At 41.1% G+C, this 14,918-nt stretch overlaps 1 protein-coding gene across 3 annotated transcripts in view; it reads right to left on the minus strand.

The window, feature by feature from the left end:
- NELL1 (neural EGFL like 1) overlaps positions 1-14,918 on the minus strand; it is a gene marked incomplete at both ends in the record, with an annotated part of 742,470 nt that overhangs the window by 628,455 nt on the left and 99,097 nt on the right. For 2 of the 3 annotated variants that reach the window (XM_084239442.1, XM_084239441.1), the window contains one exon: positions 7,420-7,590. The exons of the other annotated variant lie outside the window; for it this stretch is intronic. In XM_084239442.1, the coding sequence (XP_084095568.1) occupies positions 7,420-7,590 (171 nt within the window). The remainder of the gene's footprint in view (positions 1-7,419; positions 7,591-14,918) is intronic. 3 annotated transcript variants of the gene reach the window in all.

The following is a 14,918-nucleotide window of genomic DNA, read 5'->3' on the forward strand; positions in this document are numbered from 1 at the left end:
TAGTTTTGAAGAGATTCTGTTAGCAGAAAAACCATAGAGTACTGTGATATACTACTGACCATGCATGAAAAGATGGACCACTGAACTTTGCTTAAGACCTGATGGCCAGTAAAACCTCAGGGACCTGGCTGACTGCAAACCCTGCATTGTACCATGAATCCACACACACTAATCCTGAACCATGCTATATATAGGCGAAAAAGTGACCACACTGTATTCATTTCTAATGATACTTTAAAATCTTTTCATGATGCTGTGTGTTTATACAGCAGTTTGAAATTTACTGAGAATTTTAAAAATACTCTGGATACCTTCCTCCATCAACCCTATGGTAGAAGAGTTACTGGCAGTCCAATTTTCATAGATATAAGCACAGAACCTGGTGAAGGGAGAGATGAAGGAAAGAGCACAAGAAGGGAGGGAAAGAGAAAAAGTGGTGGGAGAGGAAGGGAGAAAAACACAGAGCTTGATTTCACAACTCCTGCATATTTGCATGTAAATCACATTCCACAAATGGCAAAATCAAGACCAAAGTCCAGTATTCATTTCAGTCTAGCAACAGCCACAAAGCTCATCTGTCTGTTGGCATGGAGAACAGCTCCGCCCTCCCTTTCTTGTCTTCTCTCATCCTTCCTGCTCTATCTCTCCCTGCAGACTTTCATTGCCAACTTGTTATCACTCAGCCATACACCCTCTTCTCTCACCAGCAAAATTATTGGCTTTGTAAAGCTTGTAAGATGAACTTCATTCCAAGTCCAATTCTCATGTGCCTGGTACAGAATCAAAGCACATAGTTGGCAAAACTGCAAAGCTGCAGAAACTGACAAGCATTTTCACCTTGGATGGTAAGCAGTTGAGAGATCATTCTATGTGCCCAGGAGCTCTTCCTCTTGTGATCTCTCTTCCTCTTGTGATTCATCATGTACTTCCCTATGACATCTCTTGTACCATCACTTAAATTCACACACCGGTATGTCCCACCTTCCCCCACTTGTTCCTCATCGCTTCCTGAACAGAAAGTCTAGAACTGCTGGGTTAGCTGGACATGAGGCATATGAGGGTTTCTCACTTTCATTAGTTAATTTTGATGGTGAGCTGTGTACTTGTGTTTCTGCTGTTGAATCGAAAAATGTTTCCATGGGGAACAAAAGGGGTGATAGTCTTGGCTCAGGATGCTATGGCCTTAATAATCATCTCTGAATTTCCCTCAGCGTACTGTGGGGAAAATATCTGTACAAAAGCAATGTAGTGCATTAGACATGTGGCTTAACAACTACCTTAAGCAATGTGAGGTTTAATAAGATGATGTTTGTAAATACTTTAGGACCTCTCTGGAAGAAAAATGCCATTATCACCATATTTCATTATGAAAAACCTAGAAATATAAACAGATGCTCATAACCTGAAGTTATGCTGAAATATTAGACAGAAACTTTGAATTACTGACTTATTCACTCAGTTTATTTTCCATTCTGCATGCTCCTCAATATCAGCTTTATGGAAAAACAGAATGCACCGCTGTGAATAAATAGCATGTGTTAGAAGTCTAAATATGCTTATTGTCTAAACTACACTCATTGCACTTGCTCCCATCCAGGGTGACAATCAGGCTGCAGACATGTGTGAATATATGAGGGCATGTGGGGCCTCCCTGGTATTGCAAGGGTTAAGACACAACCTATGAAGCTAACCACAGCCACTGTAGCACGAGTTCGATTCCCGGCCAGCCAGGGAGCAACCCACATGGCGCAACAGACCTCTCCTGACTCGCCCCGCTGCTCCCCTCAGCAGTGTACTTCGGTCAGTCTGCCTGCTCTGTTCCCCACTCTGTCTTTGGTGAATCCTCTCACCCCCCCACACACACCTCTGGCCTGTACCCCAGCTCTTGTATGCCTAAATAAATAAATCTTTAAATATATATATATATATATATATATATACACACACACACACACACACATACATACACATGAGGGCATGTGCACTGCACCCTGTATAAAACTGAACAAATTAGGTAGGAGTTCAGAGCTCTGCAGTAGTGTGAGTGCACTTGAGACGAGGTTTTTCAGTCATGGTACAGAGGAGGATGGATTAAAGAAGGAGTCCTGCATATTGGAAAGTGCTGGCCAAAGAATGAATGTATCACGGGAATGGAAAAACACTCTAAGTCTGTCTCTTAGTTGTTGAGAAGCTCAACTCCACTGTCACTTCGAGACCAGAGGCTGGGAGTTACTATTTCCAGCTCTCTCCACTACTCAGCTCCTATTATGAGTTGTCAAATCAATCTGCTCAGGGGCCGTCAGTCCGGGTCCACAGCTTCTCTCGGGCCAGGAACTATCACTGTGTGGTACCATGGTGGTTTTAAAAATTAAAGTGACAGAATGAATAAGCCATAGACTTCCTAATGTCAAGGGCTCTGCATCCTCTGCAAGCTGACAGAGACAGTGTGTTCATTACATTCATTGGATGGGTTGATTGAAAATTAAAAGTTACCAAATAAAAAGTGAAGAAAACCCCGTAATGATGAATAAAACACTTAAGCACTGAATCCCAGATGTTGACAATTATGTGCCTTGGGAAAAGGGACAGGCCACCGGGCGAGCTGAGAGTAGAGCAAAAAACTCTGAGGAAGGTTATTTCAGGCTTTTTTTGTGAACTTTCTTGGCAACTATTCACGTAAAATAGCTAGAGAAAAACCCAAGGCAATGGAGAAAATCAGGCTGGCCACCCAACTGAATAGTGCCTTTTATGTTTCTAGCTCGAGGTGATCTGCTCCTCACACTTTGGGAGCTTCTAAATAGGCCCAGCTAAACAGCTGAAGCAGAGAGAGAAGTGTGATTCTCAGTAGCAAGCAGAAAGTGTTAAACTAGCAACTAAAATAGCAGTCGCTTTTCTTGTGACAATTTGTGTAATTAGGTCTGAACAGGCTCAGTTTCTCAATTCTAACCTGAGAAAAAGTGGAAAATCCTGCCACACTGCAGGCCTCCAGAGTACTGGAATTGCCTGGGAAATCTCTCCTGACTTCAATGTCGTGATGGTCCCTGAACTTTCTAGAGCATCTCTTCCCTGGGCAGACTCTCTGACATGTTTGTGACTATTTCCTGAGTAGCACATGTATTGGCACTTCACAGAGGGTGTGTGGAGGGGTGGAAGACTAAGGTTGGGCAATAGATCCCAATTTGAATTTTTGGTTCTATGCTTATTACATTATGTGCTTGAGGCTGAGTCATCTAATCTTCTGAGTCTATCTCTAATCTGTAAAATGGGTTGAATAAATTTGTTCCCACATGGTTATCCCTAAAAAGTATTACACCCAGCACTTTATCTGATCTGCAGTAGCTACTTGAGAAATGTGGGTCCCTTTCCCCATGCCAATGCAGTGGGTTCCATTAAGATAATTCACAACCCAGGCCTCCCTGGTAGTGCAGGGGTTAAAGACACAGTGCTATCAATCATCAGCCTCTGCGACATGAGTTTGATCCCCAGCCAGGGAGATGACACACATGGCACAGCAGACCTCTCCTGTCTTGCCTGCTGCTCCCCTCAGCAGTGTATTTCAGTAGATCCAGCTGTTCTGTTCCCCACTCTGTCTCTGGTGAATCCTCTCACCCCACCCCCCACCCATGCACCTCTGGCCTACATGATGCATCTATAAATAAATCTAAAAAAAAAAAAAAAAAAGGAAACTCACAACTCTTACTGTGTGACTCCAAGGATTAGTGATGTAAGACATGTGGGAGGGAAATACTAAAAAGGAGTCAACTGCTCAAACTGAATCAGGCTCTTTCTTTCCCTCGGGGTCCCAGTTCAGTGCCAAGGACACAGCCTAGTACTCATGGTTCAGACCTGGATCCAAATCCTAGTGCTAACACTTAACACCAGTAGACTGCAGACATAATATAACATCAGTCTTATCATTTTAAAGTGAGAAAAATACTCCAGCAATAAAGTAATTCCCTGGGATGTGATGTACAACATCACTGTAGTTAATAACACTGTATTGTGTATTTTAAAGTTACAAAAAGTAGGTCTTAAAAGTTCACATCACAAGAAATAGAACTTGTAACTATGTGTGGTGATGGATGGTGATCATTTTGTAGTATATGCCTGTACTGAATCTCTATATTGCACCCCGAAGAATATATAAAATTGTGTCAATTATACCTCAATAAAAAGTGTAGTTTGAGTGTGATATAAATTTATGTAAAGGGCTTAGCACTGTGCCTACCACTGTCAGCACTCAGTACCATTCATCTTACCAGAGGAAATCCAGTGAGGTTCAGAAAAATAAGCAGCAAAAGTGTAAAAATAAAAGGACTGGGGCCCTCTCAGTGGTGCAGGAGGTTCAGCACAGCACTGTGAAGCTGTCCACAGCCTCTGCAGTGCAGGTTTGATCCAGCCAGGCGGGGAGATACCCACATGGCAAGGCAGACCTCTCCTGTCTTGCCCGCTGCTCCCCTCAGCAGTGTATTTCAGTCAGTCTGCCTGTTCTGCTCCCCACTCTGTCTCTGGTGAATCCTCTCACCCCCTGCACCTCTGGCCTGTGTACCCTGGTTCTTTTATGCATGAATACATAAATCTTTAAAAAATAAATAAAAAATAAAGTAAAGGGCTGGGATAAGTATATCAAAGTGGTATGAAGTCCACAGTGTAGATAGTAAAAACTCAGCCTTTGTGAAATTCACTATGAGGGTGGCCTAGATAAGAAACGTGTATCTCTATATAGGGACCAGATCTTCTGCTCTGAAAATCGGTTGATGCTTACTAGGAAGGAACTTGGGAAGAACGTATGTTTTCACGTGCTTGATACTACCCCGTAATCTTTTCCTCCTCTTTATTAGGTCACCCTATTTCAAGCAGTTGGCATTCCAGAGCCCCCAGTTTATTTGTTGCCATCTGGTTTCTGATGAGCTTCCTTCCCCTCAATCTGAACCAGTGATTTTGAAATGCTGGCCCATGCTGTCTGCATCAATCTCCATGAAGAGTTTGTTAAAAAATGGAATTTTTCAGGGTCCACCCTCAGGGGATCTAATCCAGTAGCTTACCCAGTAATTCTTATGTGTAGTCAGGCTCAGGAACCGTGTTTCTAGACTTTTTCTACACCAAAATACAAATTTACCTCTCCACTGGCCAGGACCTCAGCCTGCCTTTCCCCTGATCTATCTAAAAATAAGCTCATTTGGGTTTGGATCCATGAAACCATTAACTGGCAATGACTTTATGTTGCCTTGCCAAGATCTTTCAGAAAGGACACTTTATGTCCTGAGTCAAAGTATTAATAATTTCAAGAGATAAACTTCAGTGCTTTCTTTATAAATGGGGTTGATTCTGAAGCATATTGTGGACTCCAGCTCTCACATCCTTTTCCTACTTCCCTGGTAAAAAGACTTAAGCAGCTAAGGACATAGAGTAAGTGAAAATGACAGACTCCAAGGACACCACAAATGTGCAGAGTATATAACAACAGCAACCAACACACGCCTGAGGAGCAAAGGCCAAATACTACCCTAAGCATATCACATGGAATACTTCATTCAACATTCCTATCTAGAACTAGGTATTATTATTCCCCCTTTACAAATTAAAAAAAACTGAACTGCCAAGAAATTAACTTGCCTAAGTTGACACAGCTAACAAGTGTCTGAAATGGCATTTCATGAACATCAGAGTTCATGAAGATTAACAGAGATATCCCCTACCCTCTTTTTCCTCTTCTCCAAAGAATATCCAATGAAAAAGAAAAAGAAAATAAAAAGAAAAAATCACTGGTTCAGCATTTCAAAATCACTGGTTCAGATTGAGGGGAAGGAAGCTTATCAGAAACCAGATGGCAACAAATAAATGGGGGGCTCCAATGAAAAAGAAAACTTTTACAAGAATGAAGCAAAAAAAAAAAAAAAAACACTGCTTAGCAAGAAAACAGCTGTGTCTCCAGGACTTTCAGCTGGAAATTACTGGATGAGGGCTCTGGGGCTCCTTTCTGGCCTGTGTACAGAAGCACCCACAGGACCCTTCTATTCCCTCATCTGAGGAGCAGATAGGTGGTGAGCAGTTGGGAACAAGGATGCCAACTCACAGGCCACTTTAGTTCTAGGGAATTGAAGGAGTCAATAAGTTCTTGAAGATGGAAGTGGAGACAGCAGTGCCCAGCCCAAGACTACAGTAGTTAACATGAGAACTCTGTTCAGACACATATTACATCTGCTTCAAGTCACAATTCTTGAGAATTTATGAAAGCACCTTAAATAGAGGACACTGAAATGGACCAGACTCACTTCAAGATAGCAAATGTTCATTTCAACCTGACACTGGTTTCTGTCCTGTGCCCTTGCAGGTCCTCTTCTGAAATAGACTGTAGCGCTGGAGTGGCAAGCACAACCAATCTTCCTCATCAGAAATGTAGTATGGAGCTGGCTGACCTTGGAATATCCCCCTTTCTTGTTGGTTTCCAGAAGAGAAATTGGCCCCAAAATCCCTGCTCTTTATGCTGGACCCAAGGGAGCAAGTGTTGTGGCTGTACAGTCATTTTAAATTTGATGGTATCATTAATGAGAACCAACAATGCATGGACATGGCTTGGAATGCCAAAAAAAAAAACAAAAAAAAAAAAAAAACAAAAAACCTCCCTGTAATTGGACTCAGATCACTATGCATGAGGATTTTCAGGAGAGATCGAAACATTCCCCTTGATCACCATTATCCAGCTGTCTACCCACAGACGATCCAATGGAGACCAATAGTCTCCCTTCTTCAACTAACAGTAAGCCTGACTCTACTGATATGGGGGACAATATTTCCTTTCCTCCCCAAACCACAAGTTTCTGTGGAAATCCCCCCCCCACCAAGATATGCCATCCTCTGGCAAGAGGGAGTACTCACTCACCACTCTGCAGAAAATGGAAGACCTCAATTCCAAAAGATTCAAAGAACAGCCTCTTTAAGAAACTTCCATTTGGAAAAGCTATTTAAGCAAAACTGCACTTGATGAAGTGAAATAGAATTAGCCGCTCCAGTAGCATGGGCTTCTGAGATTCATTCTAAGGTAGACTGGCTTATTCCCTTCCAAGTGGAACGAACTCAACAACAATATATCACAGTTAACTGTGATCACTGCTCCATGGAATTTCAGCCGGTGCCTGGAGCACACCGAGGTGCACTTAATATTCCCCAATCTGTCATCAACCTTTTGTACATTTGTTCCTAATCACAAGCTACTATTTCACTTTAACGAACTGTTTTCTTAGCGTATTACAGTTGGTCATTTCAGCACGCCTAATGGTCCATTCGGTAGGTTAAATTACAATTAGGGTCCCTTGGTTTTCCTTTTCCAGAAAGTCTTAGAGGGGTTTGATTTTATCCCCCTTCCCTCTGCTTCAACTTCAAGGGCAGAGTCACAAAAGATCAAAGATAAAGACATACCTGTTGCAGTCAACGTGGAGCAGGAGGTGAGAGGCGCTGACTGACAGCGCCACCTTGTGCCACTCTCCATCTGCCATCCGGTAGGGAAGTGCCTCTGTCCTGGGCTTCCCCTTATGTATGTAGTGGTAGCGAATCTCATCCCTCAGACCACTGCTCTCCAGTTCAAAATAGCTGTACATAAAGCAACAAAAAAGTTGGTTGTATTTGAGTTCTGGATATCAGAGCCATCATCCATTCTCACTATTTATTACCAGGTTTCTAAGAATCTAAAACTAGCTGAACTTGACCCAAAGAGCCACAACCCAAAATCAATTGTGTACCACATGCAACCCAACTCCTCTATTGTCTGAGCCCCTTCCCGGCAATACTTTGAGTCCCTGAAATGGAAATCAACTGATCCCCTGAGAGTAACAGCCACAAACTAGCCAGCAAGGCTTGGGGAAGTGGCTCTTAAGTACTAAAAAATACAGTCCAGACTTTCTATCATTTGATAAAGGCCATGCACAAGGGATAGTTTGTTCAATTTTATTACTGGTATTTTTACTTTGGCAAGAATTAAAGGAAAATAGAAGTCATGCTGAATATTGGGGATTGCAATTAAGTTTGAGAATGAGAGATGGGAAAGTTGGTAGGTTGCTGTTGTTGTGTTTTTTGTTTTTGTTTTTTTTTCAGTTCTCCCTAGACCAACTATTGATAGAACTAGATAACAAGCGGGAGAAAGCTGAAGCTATTCATATAGACCAGCATTTCCAATTACCATTAAATAAAACATGCAACTGAGTGTTTTCATTCCCCAGATTGTTGTCCTATTTTCCAGATTTATGAGAAACTCTTAGCACCACCACTGCAGTCTTCACTTTAGTCATTAAATGCAGCAGGTAATGTTGGTACATTCCTGCTGATACTTTAGTGGTCTATGTCTATCTTCTGCAATGTGGTATCATCATCACCACCCTGGGGCCTCCTCTCAGAGTCTAGCATTGCACACTAGGCATTTGGTATACGCTGCCTAACACATCATCCACAAAGCCTAAAAGACTGTTATCAATGTTTAAGTATTAACAAACTAGATTCAGGAAATAGATACCAAAGCCAGATTTAAACTTGGGTCGAAGTTGACAAAATGTGCACTTTCTACCAGTTTGCTGCCCATTTCAGAGGCATGATGACCAAGCAGTAAAGATACTCTCAACTGGGATTATCTCCCAGCAATTCATTCATATAGACCTAAAAGCCACTCACCATGACAGGTAACTATACTTGGAAGCCACCTGTGCTGGCCTGACCCCTCTAGCTAGATTGTATTTAATCTAAAACACAAAAAGCCTCATCCACAAGCATCAAAATGAATATATGATAAAACTCGGTCTCTATTATGTGTGTCTCCCAAATCTCACATCAGGAAACATGCATATTTCTTGTTCATTTCTCATGGGGATATTCTGGAGAGAGCAGTGTGCGGGAAGCAGATTCGAGACCAAACTCTGACTCACCTCATTTGCACTAGACACAAAAGCAGGTCCAAGGTCATAAACTGAAGAGGTTACTTATCTATTGCTGCCAGCTCTTGAGCCCAGGTACATGCTATTAGTAATAATAAATATTACACATATTTTACAAGACTTCAAAGGAAGAAATCCTTTAATAGAATCATTTTATGGAAATTCTCCAAATTTCTCCCAAGTGACTAGAACATTGGGAGAACGAAACAACCACAGAACTTAAAAGGTCAAGATGACCTTAGGGCTTAGTTGGTCAATTCAAGTCTCGTTTAACATGTTATTACTGAGCACACAACGATGGGATAAAAAAGGATTTAAAAAATAATCCTACTTAAAATCCTTTGATACTACTGAAAAGGAAATAAAATGTGTCCCCCCCCACAAAAATATTAAAAATTGACCTATAAGAAAAGGAAGCAAGAGAAGTTATCATTTCACGAGCGACTGCCATGTGCAGGAAAGAGCCAAATGCTTCCAAAAACATTATTTCAATTAATTTCATCAAGATGGATATTATACTATTTTGCAGATGAGTTCACATATGATCAGAGATATTAAGCACCTTGCCCATGACCACAGAGTTCCTGTATAGAAAAGCATCATGGTTTTATATTTGAGACCTCACCAAGATTAAGACTTCGTAAGAAACCTCTTAGTGACCAATAAGCTACAGCTGTAGAGAGGGACATGAGCCAGAAAGGACATCAATTGAAGAAAATTAGAAATACTTAGAAGGCGCCTGATGGAATCAAATAATATTTAGAAAAAAAGGAGGCAGTTAGCCATATTTAATCATTCCTGGGATTATGGCTTCATTAAGCAAGTGCTCAGTGTATTATAAGCCCATCTTTTAAAGATCTGGAGTATGTGGTTTCCTTGGGGTAATTACAAATACATAGCTATAATCTGACCTAATGTTAAACAAAGGAATGCTTGTCTTGAGGTAAAGTTTCTGACAGCATTATGAGCATATTGAAAAAGTGCCCAAATATTGCCAACAATTTGGCTAAATACATTAGGCAACTACTGACTCGGCCCTAGGGATGACAGGACACTGGATAGCTACGTGGTGTCTTATTCAAATTGTTTCATGAGTATGGGGAGGGGAATCAGGCAACACTTCCAGGCAGTAATCCGCTGCTAATAGAGATGTGAGTCTAGTCCTGAGAGCAAACTAGGGGAGGTAGTCATTTGGCCTGTAGGATTTGATTGCAGCCTGGAGGAAAGATCCATGATTTACAAATCCCTGGTTCTCAAAGTAGGATCCACAGACCATCATCGCCATCATTAGTAGAAATTCAGATCATGGGAAAGAACCCAACCAAGAACTACTTGAATGAGAATCTGCATTTTCACAATCCCCCAAGACGATTCATAGATGCACAGCAGTTCAAGCAGTGCTGTAGTGTAGTGTCCAGGTGTTGCACTCCCTGGCCAGCTGGTCCTGGTGAGGGAGCAGAAATGTGATGCCCAGAATGAGTAAGTAAGAGCTGTGTGCTGCTGGGAGGCAGAGGGGGTCCAGTGGAAGTGACTGAAGTGGGTGTCTAGTGTGCCCTCTGTCCCTGATAGTCCCCAAGTGTTCTGGGATCTTCTCAGGAGTTTGAGACAGAGGGAAGCTGAATGGATGATACAATCACTCACCAGATTTTGTGAGTGGCATTTCTCCCCTTAGCCCTGGATCTCAGCCAAGCATGCTTTTTGAGTGAACTCTCTTGGCACCTACAAAAGCCTGTTCATCCTGCAAATATTTGTAAACAGCAAAGATAATCCTTCTTATATTGTATCTTTTTCAGGTCAGCAAGCTCAGCTCCTTGCTTCATACTCCTGTCACCAGCCTAGACCACATGGCCTCCTGGACTAGTCTACCTCCTGGACTAGTCTTCCTCCTTCCAGATCTTTCCCCTGATAGGTCACCATGCATTTGACCTAGTAAATACACTGCATCCAGGAAAAGACACTTGTTTTGGGCTGTGAAGTTAAGAGTGTATCACAGCACTCATACGGGCCTTTCCCTCATTGAACACTCTACGTCTTTAACACAAAATGCCATGAAGAAGAGTCTTTCCCACCTGTGCTTACATAGCTAAAATTTTTAAACCCAAGTCCTTAAATGCTAGGCAGAGCCAATCCAAATCAGCATGAATCATTCTCCAAAGTCCACCCTTGAGTATAAGAAACATACATGTTACCACAATATAAAGTCAAATTTCACAAGACTACCTGAATTCCAAGGTATAACTGGGACATAAAATACAGAAACAACTCCAAGGAAGACATCGATCAAGATGAACCAAGTTCTTTTTATTAAAATGTTTGCCATTTTCCCCAAAACCAAGGGATCCATAGAGATTTGATAAATATAGATACTAGAATGCACAACTCTATAAAGTCAAAATGCTAATGCTAGGTAAATGTGTTGCTTCTGTATACTAAGGATGAGAACAGCAGAAGTTATTTTTAAATGATATCCGGGACTAATTCATTAGTCAAGGTGAAAATTTCTTAGAAAATCGCATTTCCAGCAATTCCACAGAGATATAGATTGGTTATTGGACAAATATCTCATATCCTAAAGAGCTCCAAAGATAGTGCTGTGCCTGCTTATGCTCCTAAAATGGTCTCACTGTGCCCCTAAACCAACAACCTTTTCCTGGGAGTCTGGGTGAGGAGGGCAAAGCAAAAGGGATTTGGGAAACAAGCCCACTCCTGCCCAGTCTGTGTCCCTGGTAGGATTATTGGGACAGAGAGAAAATGGTCATGTCTCTAGGTGCTTTCTATAAATGAAAATAAATTATCACAACTATATGGAAAGTACCTGGGTAGACCATCCAGAACCCACCCACCCCATCCCTAAGTCCTGAAAAATACCAAAGGAAAAAATTTAATTTCCCAGCATAGTACTTAGGATATCAGGAAAGATTAATACTACCTTTATGATGGTAATAATTACACTATCAGAAACATAGCTAACATTTATTTTATAATAGCTAATACTAACCGAGGTTTATTACTGCCACAGAATGCCTATAGGACTTTCTATTTGACATCAAAATAATACCACCACCCTATGAGATGCTTGTCTATTTTTTATTTTCTTTAACAAACACTTCTACAGCACGACTATGCATTTTAACCTAACAATCTTAATATATGCCAGATGTTAACATCCCTATTTTAAGGAAGATGGGCCTAAGTCACAGATGTTAAGAAACTGTCCCAAGGCTACACACCTAGGTAGGACCAGCACTAGCATTCAAAAAAAGAAGCAATGGCACAGTTTTCAAGTAAGTAGTAGTACAAAGAGCACTGACAAAGGATAACAAGCACTTGATCTCAACCTCAAATCGGCTACAGAGTAATCCTAGACCAGATGGCCCATATGCTCTGCCTTGGTTTCTCCTATGTACCAAGTAAACTAGTTTCTCCTATGTGCCAAGTAAACTAGTTAGGCTCTGTGGATAGACCCAGGAGGACGTTACAGTCTCCACCAGAGGGAAAAGATGGGACTGCAATCTCCTCTAATCAGGGAAGCTTTACTCTCATCTATTGCAGAAATTGGTGCTCAAAAAGATTTCCTTTGGATAAAAGATTTCTACTTCCAAAAGTAATCTTAAACTAAAGCACCAAACTATCTTTAAGGTCTAGCTCAGATCAAAATTCCTATCATTCCTCTACTGCTTTGCAAACTGACAGACTTTAAAAGAAACTGAATCACTGGTCACTTAGTTTCATTCAGCACTTTGCATTTTTAGCAATACCAGGTCTCCAGGGCACTAAGGAACCTGGAGGAGATAGGATAGGAGATGGCAGAAGTAGCAAATTTTCATGGCTCATCCTTCTCCCTGGCATACAACAGACTGTATTTCCCAGTTGCCTTGAATGTTTATGACCAAAGGCAGGCAGTAAAGAGGGTGTTCCTCATCTGTGGAGTTTACAAAGAATCCAGTAAAGGGCTCTGAGGTCTTAGGGGGTGGTGGTATCATTAGATAGACAATCCCTGGATCCTTAATGACTGCATGGAACAGACATCATTCCTCACACAGGCCAACAGTGAATGGGAAACAAACTTATGATAATCCACAGATTTAGAGGTTCTTAGACAAACTACATTCAATTAAAGGGATACAAAAACATGAAAATGAGGAAGGTTGAAAACTGAAAAATAACCATGGATACGAAGCTACTGCTAGACAATAAATAGAAATGGCAGGAGGCATGAATACAGTCCTCTCCTATCCTGATTATGACAGAATATTGTGTCATCCAAGCAAGCTGCTTGACAAGTGTCACTTTCCAAAAATGGTCATAATATCTTGCATACTCTCCTACAATGTGATTTTTGACACTCTTCCAATGGAAAGGTGGGTTCAACGTGTCCCTTCCCCTTGGATCTAGGAGCTTTAGAAGAATAAGGTACGCTTGGTGACTTCCAAGGCTGGGTCGTGAAACATGATGGAGTTTCCACCTTGTCTGCCAGAACACTTCATCCTAAACACCTATATCACTGTGCAAAAACTCTGCCTACCCTGAGGCTTCCATGCCATAGGAAGCCCAATCCATATGGGGGCAGTGCATATAAATGCTCTGGTGCATAGCACACAACTGGGATACCAGCCAACCATCACTGTAAATACCAGATAAGTGAGTAAAAACACTTCAATATGGTTTCCCTGGGCTTTACTTTTCCAAGATGAAGCAACAAACATTGAGAAATAGAGACAAACCACTCTCCTCTGCATTCTGTCCAAATTTCTGACTCACAGAATCGGTGATTGATAAGATTGGGGTGCTTTATTACATATCAAAGAAATCAGAACTCCTTAACTTCAGGAATATAAGTTTGTTTTTTTAAAGATTTATTTATTTATATAAGAACCGGGGTACAGGCCAGATTCACGGGAGGGTGAGAGAATTCACCAGAGACAGAGCGGGGAGCAGAACAGGCAGACTGACAAAATACACTGCTGAGGGGAGCAGTGGGCGCGACAGGAGAGGTCTGCCAAGCCAGGTGGGACCCTTGCCAGCCAGCCGGGATGGAACCAGCACTGCAGAGGCTGTGGACAGCTTCACAGTGCTGCACTCAACCACCTGCGCCACCAGGGGAGGCCCAGGAATATAGGTTTTTATATTTAAAAATTGACACTATAACATCTATATACCAACAAATTGAACAATCTATAAGAAACAAATTCTTACTCATACAACCTTCCAAGATTATCAGGAAGAAATAGAAATCAGAAAAGATCAATCTAGAGGAAGGAAATTGAAATGGTAATCAAAAGGCTTCAGAAAAACAAAAGCCCAGGAAAAGATGGCTTTATTAGTGAAAGCTACCAAACTTTCAAAGAATAAATATCCTCTCAAATTCTTCCCCCCAAAAAAGGAATGTTTCCAAACATACTTTGAAGTCAACACTACCCTGTTATCAAAACCAGAAAAGGTAACCTGTCAAATAAAGGAAAAGTATAAACCAGCATCTCTGCAGAACATAGATGCAAAAATCTTCAACAAAATACTAGCAAACCAATTCAAAAATACACTAAGAGCATCATAAACCATGTCCAGGTGGGATTTATTTCAGATATGCAAGGATGGCTCAACATATGCAAATCAATTAACATGATATACAACATCAGTAAGATAAAATTGGATCATTTTAATAAATCAACATTTCAACATAAAAGATCATTTGACAATATTCAACCTCCACTTATGATTAAAACTTGATAAATTGGGAATGGAAGGAATAATACCAACATAATAATTACTGGATATGACAAAACCAAACTAGTATCAAATGGTGAGAACATCAAAGATTTTCTTCTAAGATCAGAAACAAAACAAAATGTGCATGCTCACTACTATTATTCAACATAGTATTGGAAGTCCTAGCCAGAGCAAGTAGTAAGAGAAATAAAACACATCCAAACTGGAAAGGAAGAAATAAAATAATCATTATTTCAAGATGGCATAACATGCAGAGAAAACGAAGACTAC

Source organism: Talpa europaea (genome assembly GCF_964194135.1).
Source record: "Talpa europaea genome assembly, chromosome: 1".
Classification (NCBI taxonomy): domain Eukaryota; kingdom Metazoa; phylum Chordata; class Mammalia; order Eulipotyphla; family Talpidae; genus Talpa; species Talpa europaea.